The sequence below is a fragment of the Gymnogyps californianus genome, chromosome Z, assembly GCF_018139145.2.
Source record: "Gymnogyps californianus isolate 813 chromosome Z, ASM1813914v2, whole genome shotgun sequence".
NCBI lineage: Eukaryota > Metazoa > Chordata > Aves > Accipitriformes > Cathartidae > Gymnogyps > Gymnogyps californianus.
In genome coordinates this window covers 5,779,461-5,803,854 of record NC_059500.1, presented here as the reverse complement: position 1 = coordinate 5,803,854, position 24,394 = coordinate 5,779,461, and the positions used below count along the sequence as shown (strand labels likewise).

Below are 24,394 nucleotides of genomic sequence, written 5' to 3'. Positions count from 1 at the left end.
TTTAATGTGTGATTAAGTAAAATCTCTGTTACCTTTTACTGTGAAGTCCTCCTGTCTGAAGTATGTTCCTTGAAAATTTGTGACTTTCCAGCTAGTGTCCAGAGATCAACAGTATCCTGTCACCAGGACTGAATAAAGTCTAATAATGGAGTATCTAATGAGAGGGCTGCACAGAACACTCAAACACAGCTTTTAAAATTTGCTGTACAGCCCTTTTGAGGGGAGACAGACTGATGTAGGCTCTTCTCTGTGGTGTTTTTTTCCCCCACCCTCCTCTTTTCTTCTTACTCAGTGCCTTCTGACACCCTAAATGCCTAATTTTCAACCAGCTTAGCGTTTTCAGCTACGCAGGAAATTGTCAAGAAACCTTTTTGAGATACTAAGGATTAAGAGAAATAGCTTTTGGGCAATAACTCATTAAAAAGCCAAAGAGAAGTAACCTTTGTTAGCATTCCTTCTCCAATCTTACATCTGTGTCGTGGTGTAAGCCCAGCCAGCAACCAAGCACCACGCGGCCGCTCGCTCACTCCTCCCAGCTCCCAGCGGGATGGGGAGGAGAACTGAAAAAGAATCAATACCACAGAATGTCATGCTCAGTACATAAACTGGTGGGAGTTGGCCGGGAGGGGCGGATCGCTGCTCGGGCATCGGTCAGCGGTGGTGAGCAATTGCATTGGGCATCACTGTTTTTTTCCTCAGGTTTTATTTCTTTTTTTTTTTCTCTTCTTTTTTTTTTTGTTATATTCCTTTTCATTATTATTATTATTATATTTTATTACTATTATTATTGTTAGTATTATATTTTATTTTACTTTAGTTATTAAACTGTTCTTATCTCAACCCACGAGTTTTACTTTTTTCCGGTTCTCCCCATCCCACTGGGAGGCGGGGAGGAGTGAGCGTGGTGCTTAGTTGCTGGCTGGGGTTAAACCACGACAATGTGCTAATAAACACTCTTAGTAAAAGTGATCACACTCAGTCTTGCACTCCGGGGCTCCTCACAGACCCACCTTTCAACTGATTATTCTACTTGAAACACTCCAGTGTTTGAATTAATGGAGTCTAATTGACTAATAGCTTACACTATTCATCATCGTAATTTTCATATAGGTAAAATCAAAATATTACCTTGAAATACCATTTTTTTCAGTGGTTTATATGACTCTATGTAGAGGAATATAAAGCTGAATGCTTCAGACAGCCTGTACTAAAAAGTAAAGATTATTTTTAAAACTATTTTTAAAGTTTTCAAAAAGTAATGGCTAGTCTCTGAATGCATACATTTAGCATAATCATACAGGACAAACACAAACAAAATTAACACTCTGGATTTCAGCTAACATAGGAATATTAATAAGTCCTTTACTTAACCAATGTTGTCCAGTAGATACTCCCTCTGGATTGCAAACTAAAAACATAGTATCCTGCCTGCATAAGCACTGTGATTACCATATATTCTCAAGCTCTGTATTTGCTTATGCTTTACTCTGTTTACCAAACTGGGATTTTGTTGAAGTGTTCGAAGAATTTAGTTAAGTATATGTGTATCTTTTAAAGCCCTGTTAATATTTAGTTGTAAATTACAGTGGCAATTATCACAATATGCTTTTATCTCAGATTCACTCGTGATCGGCATCCTCCCAGTTACGCGCAATGCAATTTCCTGACAACCAAGCACAGGTTTCCTGCAGTAAACCCATGTCAAGGCCATTTTAGGGTAGCATGATATATAGCTGTAGGACAAATTCAGACCCTTCAAGCATGCATAAAAATGGTAGGGAAAGGGATGGAAAACAGGATTCTGAGGCAGTGTCTTCCACCTTCTTGTGTGGCTGCACCAAAGGAACAAGCAGTTTCTTGTGCAACTCAAATGTTAGGTAATAACCAGCTACTATGACATTTTACAGTCAGAAAAAAATGCAGTTGGTGTCTGACCAAAGTTGGTCATTCTCACACAGGAACAAGTTCATTTGTCTGCAGAAAATTTATCTTCAGGGAAATCAAATTCAATCCAAATTCCCTTAAAACTGCATTGTGAAGACTTAGAATTCACTCCCACAACAACAGTAGCATCATTTTCAGAAAAGAAAAACAGAAAACAAAACCAAAACCAACCCAACCCTGGGTTCCTGGACTAAGTTCTGCTCGCCTTATCTCATGATAGAGAGGGTTACACTTAATCCCCAGAATAGTGTATTCAGGTTGAGCCTGTAGAGCTTTTATTTATTTATTAAAAAATGAAAACCACACAGATATAGGATGGTTGCAGTGTTAGAGAGGTGCTGAGCCTAGCTGTGACAGTTTCAACGAGACATCTGTAGAAGCAAGGCTGCTGGCGTTGCCTTTCTGCCCGAGGTTGGTGTCCTACAGTACAGCGGGCAGAAGCAAAATGTGTAAGCACCACTCAGCTGTCACAGACACAGTGTAACCCAGATTGATGAATCACAGAGACAGATGTACGATACGAAATACTTGACAGGTTGTACTGCTTTCAAATACTTTGGCTGTCAGCAGAAGAAATGCAGGCAGGGCATGCAAAGCCTTCAGATAAGAGGTACTGCCACAGAACCTACACTTCTGCGTATTTCCCCAATACAAACAAAATAAAGAGACACTGCCAAGTCTTCTGTAAGTCAATGCTTTTCTGTATCTTTTACCTTCCTATCCTAACTCCCACAACTCCATGGAAGAGATAGGTAGAAAATGTACCTATTTAAACAGTAGTGTCTATTTATTGTTTTGCTCTACCATATGTATTTTTATACCTTCTTTGGGATAATATAAGAGCTTGGTCAACTTGCAGCTCTTCTGCTCCATCGAAAAAGATGGGATGGCCTGTGACACATTGAGCTGTCTACCATCTTTTCCCTTGCACTTTGATTTTCTCCTTAAGTTTTCTTAAGACAGAGGCCTGACCTGCCAGATGTTTTGAAGCTACGACTCATATTTACGTTTACTCTGAGTCAAATGCACATCACAAAATTTTAGTACATTTGACTTGCACTCTATGCACTCATATAATGATTAATTACAACCTCCAGCTGGGTACCTGTTTTGAAATTCAAACAAGTGACTACTATGTGTCATCCTGGTTTCTCCTATACTGTTTCTGTAACGTCACTTGTTTAAGTAATTATGCTTTACTCTAGACCTAGGCATAAAACTATCAGAAACCAAGCTTTAAATTGATCAGCAGAAGGATATATAGAAATATCTAATTACATTGATCTTTGAGAAATGTTGGTCACTAAGTCACAGCTACGATCTTTTCTCTTTGTGAAGTAGAGCACTGAACTTTTCTGAGTGATTATATCCTGCAGACACACTTGTCAGATACTGTTTTAACTGTCTGTTAATTATGATACAGGTATCTATGATACAGAGATAAGGTTAAGAAACCAATAATGAACAATTCAGTGACCACAGCAGTCTACAAAATGCCATGGACATGATCACTGGTTGGCCAGCCACAGACTAACAGGATACTCAAACAACTATTCCAGCATTTAAAGTCTGCACTTACCAACCTCCACAACACTAGAGCAATTGGGGTCTGTGAAGCCTTCAGGACACTCGCATGAGTAGAAGTCATCATTCAGCCCCGATAGACAGATGCCACCATTTTTGCATGGGTTGAAGTCACACACGTCCCCTGTGGGTTAAAGGAAAAAAAAAAGATTCCTGTACAAAACTCTCCAGAAGCTATGCACAAGCTCTAAGTATGGCATATTGCTGATAACCAAGAACAGAAAGGAATGACAGCTTTTATGACCTTTGAATATCTTTTAGCTAATTCCATTTTATATTTACTTAACAGCACACCTCTGTGTAATCATTTTCCCTTAGTCTTCTATTCTGTAAAATGTGATTCTCTTAGACTCACTGACAGCTGTTCACTTGAAAAAGACAATAAAATGTAACAAAAAATAATTTTTTGCTTTCTCTCATTTGAAGTCATTCAGGACACATCCTTGGAAAGGAATTTACCCAGGATTTTACCTCTCCAGGTTCCCTTCAACATAAAGCTGAACAGTGGTCTCAATTCAGGCTATTGGCTTACCACCTGGTTCGTAAGCAAAGAACCGTGGCTGCGGTTACATTACCATGTGCTCTAGACTTACACACTCTTAGATCACTCAATGGCGCAGATGTAATCCAGATCAGGCACTGGCACACAGCTGCATTTCTGCTAAACACGGAGCATGGCATTCAGGCCAGCAGTGTGCTTCTATGTTGGCTTTATGTCAGTCACACGAAGACCAAATATATCCCAGGATAAAGTTTGACATAACAGACTAAAGCAATTACAGTGTTTTGAGCCATTTAATTCTAATGGTAAGTCTACAGCCAATTAATGATCTTGGATGTGAAGCTCTATGACCGGTGCTGCTGTACGTTTACACTGCTTTCACTATGACTTGTGACCCACCAACTCCATGGCAGGGATGGTGGCTAAAGGACTTGAGTAGCCACAGTCCCTCAGTCCTCCTCGACAGTCCCCTCCATGTCCCAAGGAAGTTTGTCAAGTTCTCCCATAATTCATTTTGATTGCAGAATCAGAACAAATCAGTCAGAAACAAAGCTACGCTTCAAAACTACGCTATGAACCAGCTATGCTTCAAAACTCCCTGGGACACAGGGCAAGCACTGGCACAGTGGGTAGCTTCAGCCTGTCTAAATAATGCCAAACAAGCAGATTTTGCTTATCCTTCAACTGCTCATCAGTGAAGACACCCTATTCAGTCAATCAGTGTCGAGGTGATCAACAGCAGAAAGACGTAAACTCTGACAGATGCACCACAGGGCTGCTTTATATGCTCAGAACTTGAACGTCTCCAGTATTACCAGTGTGTACAACACATATTGTGATTTCCTATCTAATATTATTTGAAATGGCCTTCAGGAGGAGATATAAAAGAGAGAACAGATTGTCTGCTCAATTCTTGTAATTCCTCAGTTTTAACACCCTTAAAGAACCCCACCCTATCACAGTTCTACAAATATACAGAAATACAGGATTGCACCCTGTCCCCAATGGGATAACTGGAAGCAATCCTAAAGAATGCCCTAGGCTTTGGTCAGTTTCAATTTAATATTTTTTCTCAGATAATTAAATATCTATTTAGATGCATTCTTTATTTATCTCAAGCTTCATCTTGTAAGACAGATCTGTGCTCTCTGTTGGTCAGTATTGTTTTTAGAAATACTAATAATTTGTGCAGTACAGTTTTGTTTTGCAAAAAATTTGCCAATGCAACTTAAAGCAACATCTGCAGATAGGTAATTATTAAAAAATAAGTACATTATTTTGTATGCTTTTTTAAATTGAAAAGTTGCCAGTCTTTTGCCATGTAATTGTAAAGAGTTATAGAAATTGTAAGAGTACTGTTTATGTCAGTAGTACTGACATTATAATACATTTTGGACTATAGTGGTGGTAAGGGAACTCAAAATGTTTTCAATGCCTTTCTGGCACATAGACTTCAGATTAGGGCCTGGCATAAGAATTCCAATCTAACAATCACTTAAGAGATTTAACTGATGTACAAAACTGCCTTTATGAATTCTGTGCATCAGTTGCAAAAAACTCTAGTTGAGGGTTAGTTTGCTGGGTTATTTTTAATTTTATTTAATTTTAATCTGTCAGCTTCAAGCTGCCTTCCTGACACACAGAATTGTCATGTGTCTACGTACTTGGTAGTAACAGTTTTGTCTTCAAGATTGTCCAGCTGACAGAGAAGTAGAGCTGTTTGAAGAGTCAATGACGTAAGACATTACCTGTCTAATGACTAGACTTTATCTGTCTTCCTAACTGAATCTAAATAAGTCAAGATTTCTCATTTTCAGTGCTTGCTGCATTTATTGGGGTAGCAAAGGATGCTTGTTTTTTACTTCATGGGGCTTAGGCATTTGGTTGTGAAAGAACAACTACTATTAACTGAATGTTCTGACAACTGTATTCCCATACCTTTAATTAAATTAACAAATCAAATAGCATCTGGAGCAGCAACACTTATGCAAATCTGCATGGATATTCTGATTAAAATGAGAGGGGATATTTTTACTATGTGTTTCCTGATTCAGTGTTCTTTTGATTTCAGTTATGCGATACAAGAAAAAAAAGAAAAAGACAAAATACTGTTTCCATTTGTAAGTTTTATATTGACTGATGAGCAGAACACATCCGCAGTTTTCCATTATATTTCCAGAAACTGAAATCTCCTACTATGACCAAAGTGTGCATACTTAACTGTAGTTTTCATTTGTCTGAAAATTCGTGTTGGCTTTTTCAGTTTGAAGTAAAGTGACCTGGCCTACAGTTTGGGACTAATAAAGCAGATGCTGTCCTCTAACAACAGTCATTTATTTCCATGTTCAGGAAATAACTGCACTAAGTGCTCTTTTGACCCACCACCTTGGCCCAAATTCTACTGTCAGTCACTGGTGTAAATTTTTAATTATCATTATATCACATCACAGAAATAAAATGAGTACAGCATACCTCTAAAGAAAATGGGACAAAAAAAACCCCAAAAAAGACAAAAAGCTCCAACAAAAAAAATTCCCTAGCCTGTCTCATTCACTTAATGCTAAAGAGGGCTAAGGAGGGAAAATCTATACTTTGAACAACAATGGTTAAAATAATACCATAGTATGACTTCATATACGATGCAGTCAGAGAAATGAGCAACAGCACAGACACAAGTGAGCAGTAATTCTACTTAAGACTAGATACCAGGCTGTGCAAATTTGCCTGTACTTAAATTAGTAAAACTCACTTAAAATGTTAGTACCCTTATTTATGACTTAGTCTGTGAAATTGTGCAGAACAAAATAAGTATCACCTTTGAATCAACACTATTCCTCTCAATTTATGCTTTGTGCCTCTTGAGAGGCCATTCATGTTGAAATATTGAAATCTGATTTGTTACAAATTCTACTGAGTTTGATGAACAGAATTTGATTTTAAAGGCTCTGTTTTTAATAAGAAAAGCTTATATGGGTGCACTGTGTCTTAATACAACTGATTAAGGGATTCGTTACCATTAAAATACTATGTTGCATATGACAACTTTTAATACAACAGTAGTTTTAGAATTTAACCTTAGAGTCATGGTGAATGGAAGAGTAAAATAAACCCAAAGAAAGAACTATATCCTTTACAGTAGCTGTTACAGAACTGCGCTCTGTGCTGCTGACTTTCCATAGTGATAGGTAATATGCTGTTTGTGCAACAGGCTGTGCAATTTGACAAATTTCTGCAAATCAAACACTCTAAGAGGAACTCCATTACTTAGAAAAACATCAAAAGACAATTAATATTGTACTTTTTTATTAAAACGTTCTGAAAGGGGTCCAGTAAGAATGCAAGTGTCAAATAAAAACAATAATTCGTGTTTTTCTTTACTATGTCTGACTAATCCTGCACTTGTCATTACCTGGCTACTCAAGCATTAAGGTATGTCTCAAGACTGCATATAAAATAAGTACTACAAGTATTGCTGCCTTTACTTCATTCTCAGGAAAATCTCAGACAGTAAAATTTCATTGCATCAAGCTATTGAGAATTGGTGCAAGGATCTGTGAAACAGAATCAGCAAAGGATACGCTCACATGCTCCCCCCCCAAATTGCCAGAAGTCATGACCACTTTGCATTTACCTCTTTTAGGGGACCCTTGCTTTGAAGTAATGTTATATATGTAGCTTATTTTATATATATAAAATATATATATGTATATACACATACATATTTCCTCCTTTTTGCACGACATCATGCATGAAAGAGTTAAGGTAGAAATGTAATCCACATTATCTCAGACCATACTGTATTGAGGAGCTGACAAAACATTTACATGACTAGAGGATACTAAATTTGGGGGATATTTTTATTTTTATTTTTCCTCACATCTTTAATTTCTTCAGAACATTCTTAAGTCAAGTAAGTCTTTGACTCAAGTAAGTCCTTGAGTCCAAAGAGAGTGAGTCCTCTCTTTGGAAAACATGGTTGGTTAAAAATAAAAAAAGCAATACAAAAAGAATAAAATTAAAGTGGACATCCATACATACTCAAAATTAGAATTTTAATTAAGAACCCTTCCCACTTCTCCAAACTCAGAAAAACATATATAGCAAAACTCAGATAAAATGGTGAGCTATTCGCTCTCTAGTAACAATTAGGCTTTTTTTAAAGACCATGACAGCTTTTGTCCATAGTAACTCAATCACTGAACCTGGATCTCTTTTATTAAAAGCACTTGGAGAGGAACTGTTCTGTAAGTCCATCATGCTCCATGACATACCATCACATAACCACTCTTAAGCCATATCCTTTTCAACAAAATACTGAATGTACACCTATTGCTTCTTTCCACAAGCACGTAATGGTGGGGAGGAGGGTAAAAATTGTAAATCCACTCTTTGTTGAACTTTACACTTTTATATAGGATACTTTTTGATCCTATAAAACCCCATAAAATGTTACAAGATTCTTGACTGAAGAGTGCAATACTTTGCTTGACAGCAAAGGACAACCTGAAAAAAGGAACTCAGCTGCTGTGTATAAATAATGCAGCACACCATGATGGTAACAGTTAGCCCATCAATCCTTGTCAAGAACAGAAATTCAGAGTTTATGAAAATAATTTTTGTGATATGAAGGCTAAAGAAGATGCACTGTGCAAACAGAAAAGTACCATCCACGACCACCTGCACGCACTACTTCGTGAAACACTCTGTTGTAAAAGCACATAGACCAGCCAGCTACCACTACTATATGCAAATCAATGTGTAGTTCACTCACGTTTGTCAATGAAAAAAAGAAAAAGAACTATTTACTCCAACTTAAAACTATTTCCTCTTTAACATTGTAGCTCCTGCGATAGGAATACCTGCCAAAAGCTAAGGTACAGTATCCCGAGTTAGGCATGGGAGAAGCATTTCAGTCCCTATGCACAAAACCATTAGCCTGAAATGAATACAATTTCCCTCAACTATCTTATAACACCTAGAATGATAACTGTTATGATTTCTGGCAGAAGTGTTACAGTAAGAAACATCTGCTTGAGACAATGAAATGATGACAAAGAAACATGTCTTCAAAAAATGGCATGGATTCACAGGATTTCAAAACGGGAAGGAAAGAAGTGATAGAAGAAAGATGATTTGAGTGTTCAGGCACATTTTCTTCTATAATTTAAGAACAGAGCATATTCTGTGAAATAGTGTGCATGGAAAAATTCAACCCTATTTATTCTTTTACATAATGTCCATTAAATATAAATATGAACACATTTAGTATGCATTACATACACATGCAGTGAAATTTACAGAAGCTGATACTGAGGTAAACATACTGATACTGTAGGAGTCCAAGGAGATGCTGACACCCACTGAAACAAAAGGCATGACGAAATCTACAGGTAAGCAGTTGCAAACATAATGACGTACGAGTTCAGGGTGCTAGCCACACAAGCTCTTCAGGAAGTACAACACTCTTTACTGGTATGCTATATAATGGGCGTTTTGTAGCTCAAGCATTTGGTTTCACCATTGATGGGAAGAGGTGGACAATCGCTCCAACTTAAAAAAGCAGCTGTATTTTTATTCTATTTCCTATATTGCTACATGAAATATGGCTTATTTTAAAAGCTCTTTCTAAAGAAATAAAATGAATAGCTATTCCCTTTCACGAGAACAGAAGTTGTTACAAAGAAGAGATATCCATGTGGCACCAAAGGATAAACAGCCCAGAAAATAGCCAGTCAACAGAAATTTGGTCTAGGGATAGTAAAAATGAGCCTCAGTTCTGAAGCCCAGAAGAGCAACTAAACTTCAGAAGACGACTGAGAAAGTACTTGCTACCAGTAGCAGTTTCATGTTAAAATCAATTTTCAGAAAAAGAGCTTTAATAGTTTTCTGATTTACAGAATCCTCTGTACAGTGTCCAAGTTCAAATCTATTTCTCCACAGTTGAACCACTACTGAGAAGCAGAACCATAAATCATACTGAAGACACACCTGTGCAGAGATGCAAAATGTGAACATGAAAACAGATGAGCTCTGCAGCTCTTTTAAGAAATTGGTAAGCTGTTTTTTCAAATTTAATGGTGAGGCAGCTAATTTGTTTTTCCTAAGGTAAAAAGACAGTTGAATAATTAACTTGTATCCCTTATTTGAAAGGGAAGTTAAAGTTTCTAGATACCAATAGCTCATCCACCTCCTTCTGCTTGGTTTCTAGGCTGATTTGCTTACTATGCAGGTAGAAGGTTCACCTAACTTTCTAACTAGAATATTCATGGCAAACTGTTTAAATGGTTTTTGAAAATGAATAAACTGGTATCATCAACTCTAAATGTCTGCATATTAATTGGATGGGAAAACTTACAGGAGAACATAAATCTCAGAATAATAAACTCATGGTTTTATCACAGGTCTCATGAAAACTGAGGTAGTTGCTGCTTCTTCTGAAAGCCTCTGGGATCAAGAGACTGTATGCACTTGAACAAGCTGTAGCTTGTAGCTAGTGGAGGAGAACTGCAACATACTCGTGTGAACTAGGTGTAAAAATTTCTTTAAATTTAACTTTTTCTGGTCTTGTAATCTGAGGGGATGCACCAGCTGATTTTTGAAAACCTGAGATGGTATTACGAAAAAAAAAAATCAGATTATTCTAAGCATAGAATTCTCGTTCGAATACCACTCTGGGACTGGACTGAAACATTAATCCTGGGTGAAGATGAAGTGCTGACTTAAGCTTTGGATTTAGTCTAATAGTACAATACTGTAAAAGTGTGTCCCTACTTTCAGGGTTAGAATAGAGCGCTAAAGTAATGTCTGCAGAGATTAATTTCTATCATAATAAATCCCCTTCTGCCTTAAAAAAGTATAATCTTTTCCCTTTCTAAAGGTCTACATTATGAGCTACTTTATTCATTTGAATGTGAAAGAGCAGTAGGTCACTGTACTTCAGCCTGCTGTGTTACAGAGTTTTTAAGCATCTGATGTTTGACAATATGAAATACAAGTAGAAACAGAAAACAGCTTAAAAAGTAAACTCTTCTCTCTTTCATAGGTTGCAGAGAGTTCATTTCTATGCCAACTGGCTCTGCAGGGAAAAAGATGAACTATTCCTGTCATTTCAAATCTTTATTAGTAAAAAATGGATCAAAAGTGATTAAAGGAGGAATATGGTTATATAATGCACTTCTGAGTATTTTTACAACTTGTGGAAAATTTTTCATGCACAGTGTCACGAGGATTTGGGGAAAGCTGTCATCAGTTGAGACACTGTTTCATCGAAGGAAAAGAGATATATTCCTCCAAACTGATCAGCTGACGGTACCAGTGGCACACCATCCCTAACACCCAACCTCAGCTAACAGCAATGATGCTTCCTACACAAGCAGGGAGATAGCTGATAAATGCCTTCAATGAAGACGCCCTAATCCCTATCAACCCAACCTTCCACAACATTCTTTCTCTCTGCGTGCTCAACAAAGCTGGCAAAAATTACCTAGGCACTCCTTGCATGTACTCATTTGATTTCAGCTGTCATTTGTCAGCCATGTTTATACAATTATTTGCCACTCACCAACACTCACGTGAATCAACCTGTATTTCTGCACCTGTTCAGATCTACGGGGTGAGAGAGGTTTATGAAAAGGGAAAGAATAAGAGCTTAAATTGAGACTTTCTGTACAAGGCACTTAGGCTAAACTGTCTCTCCATTAAGTTGTTTTGTTCAATTAAAACTTTCAGAGAGATACTAAGTCATGACGGGAATACATCATCGTTTCCAGTCACTTGTCCTTTGTTTTTAAAGCTGATCAGGAGATTTTTAGTAGTATGTTCACTTGAAATTTCTCAGTTAATAAAATATTCACATTTCTTGCTAGAAATTACTGTTTTGCAGATCTCCACATACAGCTTCACTGGTTTCTGCCAAAAATCAGCTGGAGTCCTGCAGGCTTCTCCACTAACTGCCAGTAGGCTCCACTTCTATATTCATGACCATCAGATCGTCGATATAGGGATCTAGATTTCTTATTTGACTTAACCTACATTGAGCTTTTGATCATTAGCTCTTCCCAAATCTTGCTTCAAAATATTCATGGTTCCCAAGGCTCTGGAAATGCCTCAACCTCCTGATCAGGAAACAACTCAGACATACAGCAGCTTCTCTCTTGCTCGTCCCCTGCTTCCCATGGAGAGAAAATCCATGCACGCAGTCAAATCAGCAGTACCATCCAAAGGGTGCCCTTTAAAATAAACAGTCGTAAGTGTTTATGACCATCTCTAGACAAGTAACATCTTCCTTCCTTCTCTTCCTTAGGGACTGAGAGCATTCAGGTACACATACTCTTACTGGTCTTGACAGTTATCTTTCCAGCTTCTACTTTCACTTCATCAGTGAAGCAAGATGGTTTAAAAAAAATTAACCACGTATTGTGGAATTATCACTTTTAAATAAATATTCCCAATTTTCATCCACACTTCACATCTCACTTTTACCACTCCATTTCTCTTTTTTATGCTCCACAGCTTTTGAGGTTAGCGATTTGGAAGCATCAGAGTATGTGTGTATGTGTATACATACACACACATATATTTAGCTCCATACTTAGACATAGCATAACTATAGGGAAATGAAAGTGTTTCGTTTTCCCTTTGTTTGCCCTATATTGGATATATTCAGGCACCGGTTGCTAGGTAATTATTAATCTCAGCACTGGCGAATTTATCTTTTCCCATCCTAAGTAAATCCAAATTTGAAAGCTGAGCAATTAAAAAGTCATCATTAACAGTTTTTAAAACTCTAACTACATTTCACAATATCCTCCTATCTTCACCAAAATGAAATACCTTAAAACAATATGAATTCTAAACATATTCTCATTACACTTTGAAAAAGATTCATCGATCTCTAGTTACTTCTGGTTTTGGATACCCACTCTTAAATACCTTAATTGGTCACTTTTTTTACAAGAGGTGTCAACACTATTGCAGAAATGGGGAGCATTTAATATCCCAAGTTAGGTATCCAAAATACAGAACACGTAAAATTTGTAATTCACCTTTCAAAATTTTCTAAAATCATGTAAGTACCAAGCGCATCCCATAAAACCCCTTAAATATATGTCTACATATATACAAAAATATATATATTTATAAAAACCACACACACATTCACCTTCATCAACAGTTTCAGAACGCATACTGAAAATGAAGGAATATTTTCTGCTTTCAAGCAATATTCCAAACTGCAAAACATATTTGACAATACGCCCTGTGAAGCAGTCAGCATTGTCTATGTCTAAATTAGAAAACAGCATGGCACAACATGAGCAGATCAGTATTTCAAAGCATGCAGCGCTCAGGCTTCTGTTATCTACATTATATGAAGTCCGTGGATTTTGTTCCAGATTTAATCACTTCCCTCCATGGGATCTGAAGGTGCCCAAATGACCAGTCGTTGGTTCAGACCCTTAAGTAACCATTAGGGTCTCCACTTGAGTACAGCTTCTAGCCTGACGTCCTCGGGAATGAATCCAGCTCACGCCCATCAAAACCCCTCTGCAGGCAGAAGCAAAGTGAGCGTAGGATGTGGAGGCAATCAAGGGATTCACTTCCAAAGCCCACTGGCACGCTAGATGACCATTTTAACAGACATGCCGGCACTGAACACTCTTCCCTACACAAACTTTTTCTACAATGAGCTCTTCTCTTCCATTATACCAAACCCTGCAGCTAAAGAGAATAAAGCAAAATATTCTGTAAGTTTGTTGTTATAATTAGCTGATTTTACTGCATTCATTTCATGCATTTTTTGGCCACACGGATATTTATATCTATCACCATGAAAGTTCTGTCACCATCAAAGAAGACATGTCATCTAAGGAGATACAACGGTATTGCTGGTTTTCATCATTTTCTTTCTGACTTTACAGGAAGGTGATGTTACTGATTGCACTCAGAATAATAATTAGGTAATGAAGATATGTGTCCCTCCTGTGAAAGATATGAAATAATAAGAGCATTACAGCTGTCAGCTACAATAAAGAAGTGATTCTGTTTATTTTGGACGATGCAGCTGGCAGTAGCGTGTAAGCTCTGTGGATGAATGATGCAAACTCTTTTGGTAATTTTTGCTAAGAGTCTCTGGAAAGACAAACAGATGCAATTTTTACCTTATTTGTTTAAACTTGTTCAGAAATAGAGTAAAATCTGAAACTTCTGCACCTATAAAGACTCCTGTATAGATTGTGTAGCATACTGTTACTTGTAAAAGAGGTTTCTTCTAGCCCTAGATTTTCCCCAAATACAATATAAAATTAGATGAAACAACTTATCTACCAAGCACAATTTAACTAAAGGCATCAGGCAAGAACTGAGTGTGAACCTGTGAGAGCACGTATTCCATGCAGCAGCATGTGACACAAAGACACCTAAAACAAGGGCTTAGCCAAGGTGGTAAATTAGATTACAATAAAATCGTTTGATGGTCACAGTTGCTTCACGCACATCAGCACCGTACTCACTCATGCAGCATAGCCCTGACCTTAAGCAACCACTTAGCCTTACTGTTCTGCAGCTTTACCCAGTTTTTCTTTCACAGTGGCCATCCAAGCACTCAAAGCCACGCTGCAAGGACTGTCTCAGATTAAAAAGCCACTTTACTATACGACGGGTTACGGAAATGTTAAGTAAGAAAACAGTTTGTGTGTGTCAAAACCGTGTCTCAGTACGGCCACACTGCGCTAACAAACTGTATTCTTGGCAGTGTTTTTTAATTTATTTTTATTTTCTACTGTAATTTGTAAACCAAACCTAAACAAAGACGGGTAGCAGCTTGAATGCGCTTGATGCTTGTTGCTTGGTATGGAGTAAGATCTGAAAATGAAGAACTGGGAATAGTAATTGAAAAAGGATGAGAAAGAAAGTCTAGCAGAGAACAGTATAAATGAAAGATATCCACAAATGGAGTGGTTAAGAATGTGATGCTTTTAGTACACCATACTGCAAGAAGGACCTTAACTGTTATTTTAATAATGATACATATAGATCCCTCACATTAAGCTAATAACTATTCTGTTTCAGCTTCTGAACATAGACGAATGTTCCTACAACAACCGGTTTCTTGTCTGGCATCACAAGACAACCAAAATATCTGATCTGGAGAACTGAAGTGCACTATAATTGCTTCTAGTCTCAAGCCCAAGTCACTGACCTGCCCTTCAACATCCCAGATATATCCCAGATTCAACAGCATGTCTTAAGCGGACCTGAAAATAAAGCTGGTCTCCCACTCTGGCTTAATTACTAGGAAAAACAAAAAGGAGGGTTTGCCTAATTGGCCTGCTATTTTTTTTTTTTTTAGTGTATCTGCAGTTTTGCTGTATTAACTGCATCCAGGTAATGTTAACGTGGTTAATTATGTATACAATGTCCACAACATACTGTTTGAAATGCAATTGCTGTTCTTTGGCACTTAACAGAGTCCTGAGTCTGCATGTATAGCATATATTTTTAAAAACACAGGACTAGGCAGAGAGTAAATACCAAAGGAAGGGAAAAATACTAAAAAGGAGGTGAAAATACTGAATATTATGGATATATACACATAATGAATAATCTATAAAAAACGAATTAATGTCTTTTTTTATCAAGCATAGAGGAACAAAGACAGGAAGGTGATTAGAGTTTAATAGCTACAATTAAAGTCATAAGCCTTTGTCACTGTACATCAATGCCTTCTGATCTTTTTCCACTTTCCATGCTCCTACCATTTGTAAACATGGGATGTGTCCTGGTTTCGGCTAGGATAGAGTTAATTTTCTTCCTAGTAGCTGGTATAGTGCTGTGTTTTGGATTTAGTAGCAAAAGAATGTTGATAACACACTGATGTTTTTAGTTGTTGCTAAGTAGTGTTTATACTCAGTCAAGGATTTTTCAGCTTCTCGTGCCCAGCCAGCAAGAAGGCTGGAGGGGCACAAGAAGCTGGGAGGGGACACAGCCAGGACAGCTGACCCAAACTGGCCAAAGAGCTATTCCATACCATATGACATCATGCCCAGTATATAAACTGGGGGGAGTTAACTGGGAGGGGGGATCGCGGCTCGGGAACTAACTGGGCATTGGTCAACGAGTGGTGAGCAATTGCATTGTGCACCACTTGCTTTGTATAGTTTAATTCTTTTAGTATTGCTATTGTCATATTATTATTATTATCATTATCATTGTTTTTCATTCCTTTCTGTCCTATTAAACTGTCTTTATCTCAGCTCACGAGTTTTTTTTTCCTGATTCTCTCCCCCATCCCAGGGGTGGGGGGGCAGGGAGCGAGCGGCTGCGTGGTGCTTAGCTGCTGGCTGGGGTTAAACCACGACAGGATGCCACAACAGAAGACTGTATTTTTAGAGTAAGAATGAGGTCTTTACATGGATTTGTATGGTGCTAGTACTACACCAATACAATACGTGTATTATATATACGTACACATATACATATGCATATAAAGTAGATAAAAGTATATAATATGTAAAGTATACAAAATAAAATTCTAGATCACTACCATCTTCAGAAACAAATAAAGGATCCAGAATGGAAAACACTCATGGACAGGAATATCTTTTCTCTCAGAAGACTTCATGCAAATACAGTTTCTCACAGAGAAAATTCATGGAAAATTCACTTTGCTCTGCAAAACCTCAGAACCCTTCAAGTTGAAAAGATGAAAGAATGATGATTTTATTTCTCAATTAAGTCTGAGACAAAAGTAGATTAAATTTATTGCATTTTAAAACAAAGCATTAGGATGCTACTGTGGAAGGCTGCTCAAGCCGCTGGATTGTTGTAGCACAGGAAACAGATACATTTAAAAAAACAATAATTCAGCTTGAGAGAACTAGTTTAAATTCTAAGGGTATAGATGGTATTTCTAGATGTTTTGTCATCTCTAAAGACTTTTTAAACCTGCAAAATATAGAAATAGCATTATTTGAAAGAGCTTGAGAGGGCTTAACATTTTCAAATACATAATTCACAACTGTATTTGAGTTTACTGTTCAATTCTCAGTAACTATGGTAATTATTGCAGTCGGGGATTCAGATGGTGGATCTTATTGAATTTGTTTCTACAAAAAATGATTAATCTGAAAATTAAAGATAATTTCAAAAGAAAATTCAGTACATTTTGTTGTGACACATTTCAGTTTCTGATACTGGTATAAAATACTCCCTAATCAAAATTGAAGTATTACACATATACGAAGCCTTCCAGTTTCAACAAATCAACAGTTGCTGACACAAAAATGTTTTGTGGAATACTCCTGAGAAGTAAACCTTGCCTTCTAATGGCAACCGCTGCTCTTTCTCACATGTCATCTCTATTACAGAGATGGTACAGAAGGTACCTAAAAATACTCTCTTCCGATTCACCATAAATTCTTCTGCCAGGATACCTACAGAAAATAAGCAGATAAAGCATATGGAAGTATAAAGCTTTAAGTGTAAAAGTGTACACTTTGTGGGGACTGAATGCATTTTGGCATACGAGTGTAAAAGTCTGGGGGACTGAGTCCAGCTTATTTTGCTGATTCACAGTAACTGGTAAGATCCACACACCAGGGCAAGATCACCACCGGTCTCCTACTTCTTTCTGTCCTTGTACATCAACTTATTTTCAAATCTGTTCATACAATTAACTTCATTCACTTTTCTTTCTCTCCCTCCCCAAACACAAAATGCAGATCGTTTCCTGACCCCAGTCCCATGCCCAAACTTACAAATGTTATTTTTTATGGTTTGCCATTGGTATCCAGTAATTTATGCCAACAACAAAGAACACAGTAGTTATAGCACAAACAGGTGATTAGAGAAGCCTCATTATTCACCGACAGGAAATATAAAAGAGTTATTGCAGGTACACAAATAGATTGCTACTGCCTGATCTTGACAAACAAAGTGCCTACAACAAAAAAGACTGATAAATAGAATACACCAGTGGAGTCTGAAATTCAACATATTTCTTCTCAAATGAAGCTATTAACAACAACCCAGAGGCTCACTGGGGAATTCCTTTCTTTTTCCCTCTATTTGTGGGCTTCCTTAAAGGAATCACCCGTTACTTTGTGCGGGCTGTAGTTGTGTGTTTGCCACTGGAGCTTTTAATTTCTTTTTTTCTCCAAGAACAGGCTTAGATTTTTTTTTTTTTTTTTAAAACAGCTATTGATCCCTCCCCTCCCCAAACTCAGGTTATTGTCACTTGCCCTGCACATGCCTCCGTATTGCCCAGGGACCCATGCCACGGATCAGAATCACAACAGGTTAACTGCTGCCATTTCTTTCTTTTAATCTTGACCTTAAACTAACTTTCCAAAAAGTTTTACTAAGTTTTTACTAAGGTGGCCCAGACCACTGCCTACCACAAGGCAGTTACATCCACAGTTAGTTGCTACTATGGGGCTCGGACATTATACCCACTCTAAATTAGGTTTTCTCCCCATCAGAGCTGAAGGCAGAGCTGTTGTTTTGCACAAGCCCCGTAGCCAGGACAGAGGCAGTGCTCCCCCTGATCTACTGCCTCATTACCAGCAAAGAGAAGGAGTACATAACACACAGAAGTGCTGAACATCCTGAATGATAAAAGCACTGTTTGCATAACACTTGGCGCTCCTGCAGGTTTAAGGCCGAATAAATCTCCTAGGGAAGTTAAAAGCAAAACTCTTCCAAAAAGCTGGATCAGACCGCTGGCGCCCAAGATCTCTATGTCAGGAGCTGTTACACAACAACTTCTAACGAGATCAGCAGAATCAGTTTAAATACAAACGCTACTTGCATCACTGCTGTGCAAGTCCAAGTAACTCCATTAATTTGATGGCATTATTCTGGTTCAATATTGTCAACAGAAGCAGTATTTGAATTGTTATTCACTGCTTAATTATATTGTATCACCAAAACAATTTTTAAGACTTTTTCTTAGGATTTTATTTCCTCGTAGTATTGCTTCTATCCTCTCCTCCCATTTCCTGTCTCATTTATTTTTTAAGCCAGCAATGTTTAAACCACATTTTCTATTTCTCATAAGTTTCTGATTAGTTCTTCCTTTTTCAGCCCAGTTTATTTTTATTTGAACTTCACTCAATTGGTAGTGTTTGCTTTTCAATTTGTGTACAGCCTTTTATGATTTTCCACTTGTTTCTTATCTGCTACAATTTTCTTGCTAAGTAGTTTAAAGCTATTATTTTAAGAAGTGTCTAGAAACTTTTGAGCCCTTTAGTGTGTTCTAGTGGCATATCAGTTTTGTCTCAGTAGTATTCCTGACTGCCGGGTTACTAAGTCAGAAATTGCTGCAAATGGCTCCTGCTAGTCTTGCTTAAATCAAACATGCAAGATGTATGTAAGACAATTTGGAGAAATCAATAAAAAATATTTATCCTCTATTTGTGTTTGTGTTACACAAAAAAGCCTAAAAGGGGTCAGACATTTATTACTCTGGACAGAGGTATTTGCTGAAGTCCCCTGCTATGTTATTCAGAAATAAAGTGATACAGGTTATGAAAGCTGCATTCAAAGTATCAGGATATTGCACACAGTTCAAGACAAGTCACTTCAAACACCAATTTCAGCATTTTGCAACCTGGTTCTTCTTTATACATCTACCCTGGTAGGTGACTGAAAGGAATACAATGAAATATGAATATTTTCCTTGAAGCAGCCGCCAAGAAAGCCTAACAATACTGTCCGAAAAGCTTAACTACTGAAAGCAATCTACAAGGCACCACAACAGAAAGCATCTTGAATAATTATAGATCAAGGCCAGACACTATTGCGCTCCACTACAGTCTTTTACTTTCTTGAAACATGTTATAAATAAAAAGTAAGCATGAAGTCAATTTGGTAGGTTTCATTGTCAGAATGCAATGAAGACAACAGGTCTTGTCAGATAAAACATATTAGCATGTAAATTAGAGTAAAAACCATGGTCACAAAGTAGTTAAAAGAAAGTAAAAACATAGAAAGCACAGTATTTATCAGTGCTAGAGACCTCTGTGTTTATCTTCAAAATCACTGGTTGAAAATTGTAGCTATAAGCATTTGCTGAAAATGCTTATCTATTCAGTAGCATGAAATATAAGTTGCATGAACTTGTATTTCCTGGGGTACTGTATTGCTTCTATTTTTAACAGGAAAATTATCACTACCTCCATAATCACCTACTTCCTCATAAATCCATCAGATACCTAGTCCTAAAGAAATCAAATCTTTTCTAACAGATCAGAGCCAAAGCTTATGGATCAGCTTTTTGTAAGAAATCCTGCTCTTACTGCAATACAAATTTGACTGAACAGAACAAAACACAGATTATTAAAAACGGTGTGTGGAACCAACAAACACATCTCTGCCTATGGCCATCTTAGAAAAAAAAACAAGCACAAAAACATTATGAGACCCATAAATCTCTTTCCCCATAGATGACTTATCCAATCTGTCTACTACCAAGTCTTTAAATCCCACCATCCTCCAGACTGTACCAAGCATTGTCTGAGAGCTGATATACCTCAAACCTATGCCAAGGAGAGGATCAAGAATTAAGCAGTAGAGGCTGTTGTGGGATTGTGCCTGGCTCTATACGGTGGACCTGTTTAATTATGAGCGATGTAGATTCTGTAGACGTCAAAAATCCCCTTTCCTCTGCTATCAGCACCTGAACAATGAGAACTACCTTATCAGACAAACAGAGGAAACAGAGACCCTGTTGTAGGAGGAGAAAGCCCGGCTCTTCGGACCTCAATTGCTAGAGATGCAAACACAGATCATCAATAGGCCAAAAGAGAAGGGGTAGTTATGAGGAGTTATCCCAGCTCTCTCTCTCTATCTTATCTTTAAAGGAAGGGATCTTTAAAGGTCCCTTCCAACCCAAACTATTCTATGATTCTATCTCCAGTTTTTCTTGCTGCTGTTGTGGTGAAGGGAGAGTGACTGACACTCCCTACATTCCTCTTCTAGCAGTGTATTAAGCACTTTTGCTATACTATCCAGGCCATATACAATGAAACCTATAGCTTTTAATGAGATTTAACTGTGATTTTTCCTCTCTAAACAAATCTGGCAAGTGCCTGGATGTTTTCTGTTAGCTTGCTTTTTGTTTTGTTCTGTTTTTTGCTTGCCTCTCACTGTTACCATGCAGATCTAGGTTTCAGATGAACGTAATACAGAAGTAAAAGTATCAAACGCTCATCTTGTCAATGACAGACTACAGCAGAGAATTCGCGTAGGCCATTTCTTGGGGCAAAGCAAGACCAAAAGACCTCACTAGCCAGAAAGAAAGGAGATCACAGGGTACCGGGTGAGAATACCTCTTATGCGTGTCCTCATTTCCTCCTGGGAAAAGTCTGAATCTTTTAGGTTAAACTGACAGTGGCTGAACTTGAGTATTGTCCCATGGCAGTACTAGCAAGTAAAACTTTTTTGTTTTGCTAAGAGGGGTAAGGGGGAAATACAACACCTGTTAGAATGAAAAGCTAAAAGCCAGTCTACCATGTCCATTCTCCTGCATGCCAATGCACTTTGATATGGGCTACCTCCCTGCTACAGTCCAAGTAGGAAAAGACAGATCTTATCAATGGATAAGAATTCACAAAGAATTAAAAAAAACCAAACCACACCACCAACAACAACCAAACACATATTATTCTAGATGGTTATTCAAAGAATGCTATTTCAGACCCTGCTCTAGGAAGATCTGGAGTTCAGCATTTGAGAAAGACCACTTCAATGGGTTTAGATGCCCTAGCAGTTGGCCATAGGGTTTGACCCATAAAAAGGCAAACCATTTGGACTACCTGAAGACTAACCACCACATTGGGCAAGCAGTCAATGCTTTTCCTTGTCATAACCACAGATAGTAACAGTTCTACACAGACTGCAAATCATCCTAAATCTGCACAGCACCTTCATAAAACATGCTAGTGTGCCCTACAGAAGTGATTCTTAAATGTTAGCTTCCATTTCTAGATCTTCTGAATGGGAAGGGTTATGATAATCCTAACATTTCAAAGACTTACCTGACTTCAGGTGTAATCTGTTCCACAGACATCAAAGTAGCTCTTCAAAGACCCAGCAGCCTCCCTATGCAGAGCAGCTTGCAGATTTTGTGCTTCAGGTCTTGAACACCAAATTAAAGGGTAGCCAGGATTACAAGGACTCCCAAATTAAACCACTTTTATATACATGACTAATTTTAGTTCTGAAATTCATAATGCTTCAGAAATTTAGTACTTATTATCATTTTGGCATTCAGGCCATTTAGCTAATCCAAGTATCTTACCCAACTGTTTGGATATAGGAATGTGCACACGTATTCAAGAACAAACTACTTCTCTTACTTTCCTACTTCCCCTCCTTTTTTATTTTTAAATAAAACAAAACTGTCAGGATGTATTAAGATTTGCTTTAAACATCCACGTGGCTAACACGTTTTGCTTATTTTAAGCTGGATTATATTCTAAACCCCAATTTACAAAACCAAAAATAGTATTGGAATAACAAATTGGTATGCAGTGTTATAGATTAGTAATTCACAGTATCTCTAAATTCAGAGCATCTCTCTCTGCTCCTGTCTGAAGCTGCCCAGAGAGAACACATTTGTTTTCTCATCCTTCTCCCTGCATCCTGCTCTTCTTGTTTTCTTAGCTCCCACCAGTCCGAATGGAAACCACATAGCACAGTTAGGTATTGTGTCAACAGCATGCTCCCTTAAAAGCAACGTGTATCTCACACTGCACCTGCAACACTACAAAGCGGATTTAGAATGCTACAGTTCCATGTCTAACCTGATGCAAGATTTAAGTTTGAATCAAACAAGGACGGACCTCACCCTCTGGTCAACCCTTTTGCAACATTGGTATTTCCACAAAGAGTTTATGTTTTGAATTTCTGACATTTTCCCACAAAATTCTCTTTTGTGAAAGAATTCCAGACCGTCGTTAACTTGCAATGCTCTACTGCCATGTAGTAAATACACAGTGATCTGAGCATATAGTCCATATAAATGTGTGATAAATGATGCACAAAAATGCCAGCAAAGCATACTGCGTACAGTGACCGTTTCTGTATCTGCTGCTGCCTGGCCTTCAGCAGGGACACAAAGGAGAGAGTCCAGCGCACGGGTCGTGCACAGCATACTGTCAAGCCATCAGCAACCAGAGGAACATGTTACAGTGAAAGAGATGCTGTCACTTCTCTTCGTCAAGGCAGGAGGTAGTAGGTGTGAAATAACATTTTCTCCTCCAGGGCTTTCCTGGAATTTCATGATTAGCATGTTAAAAAATGGGGGGAAGTCATTATAATTTTAGTTTCTAAATATGAAATGCACTAAGGAGTCAGTGCCTATGTTTTTATTACTTATTCGTGAGACTAAAAATCTGACTACAGAGTTTGTGAGACTCTCTTGAAACTTGTTTTTTAATAATGATACTCTTGTAAGACTTTTTTTCAATAATGATAAATACCATGGTATATATTTTTATGTTAAATGGCAAAAAATTATCACTATTACTACTACATTCAGGAATTGCTGATTACACATGATAGATTCATAAACCCATTGTTACTTTCCACTTCATGGCCAAAGGCATTAAAAAAATTAACAGAAAAAGGCTTTGGGGATACACCGTTGACATGTTAGTGATTCCTTAGTTGGGCAACTATAAGCCACAGCCTGATGAATTAATTAACCTAAGTTATAAATAGGAAGTTTATTCAATTGAGAATAAACTCAAGGAGAACTCCTTTTCAGCATGCAATATAAATCCTTACTTTTTTTTCTTTCAAAATGTATACATACACATGCACTTTCTATACTTACCCATGCCTTGATTTTTATCTGTCTCTATATCAGAATAAAGTGGGAAAAGTTTCATCAAAGTCACTGGGTAGATACAGGAATAAATGTGATGTGTGGAAAATAATTAAGCCCATTCTCTTAACACTTACAGAGAAAACAAGATGTTTACTAGCGTAACTAAGCATGTATTTAGTGCAAATAAACCCAATACTTGCCCAAATACAGAAACCTGGAACAAAGACCAGGTTATAACTCCAGTTTACTATGACAGACAAGTGACTCACTCCCTCCTGCATGGGTACTGCACACTATCGTCTAAGGTTTTTTCCGACAATTATGATATGACAGGCATTTGATTTTCTACCAAAAAAGCTAGATGAAGGCAAATATCCAGACCTAACCCAAGCTTCCCTTCTGGAATTGCAGCAGACGTAAAACAATGTTTGTTTTCATGACAGGGGAGCTGGGAAACACAGGATGATAAACATAGACTATCTTCATTATGAAGTTCTCAGTACTTTCTGGAAGAAAGGGGTTCTACATGGCTA

General features: G+C 37.7%; 1 protein-coding gene across 1 annotated transcript in view; it reads right to left on the bottom strand.

Moving 5' to 3' along the window:
• EDIL3 (EGF like repeats and discoidin domains 3) overlaps positions 1-24,394 on the bottom strand; it is a 269,430-nt gene that overhangs the window by 196,105 nt on the left and 48,931 nt on the right. Inside the window, exon 2 of the mRNA XM_050913442.1 lies at positions 3,524-3,652. Within this exon, the coding sequence (XP_050769399.1) occupies positions 3,524-3,652 (129 nt within the window). The remainder of the gene's footprint in view (positions 1-3,523; positions 3,653-24,394) is intronic.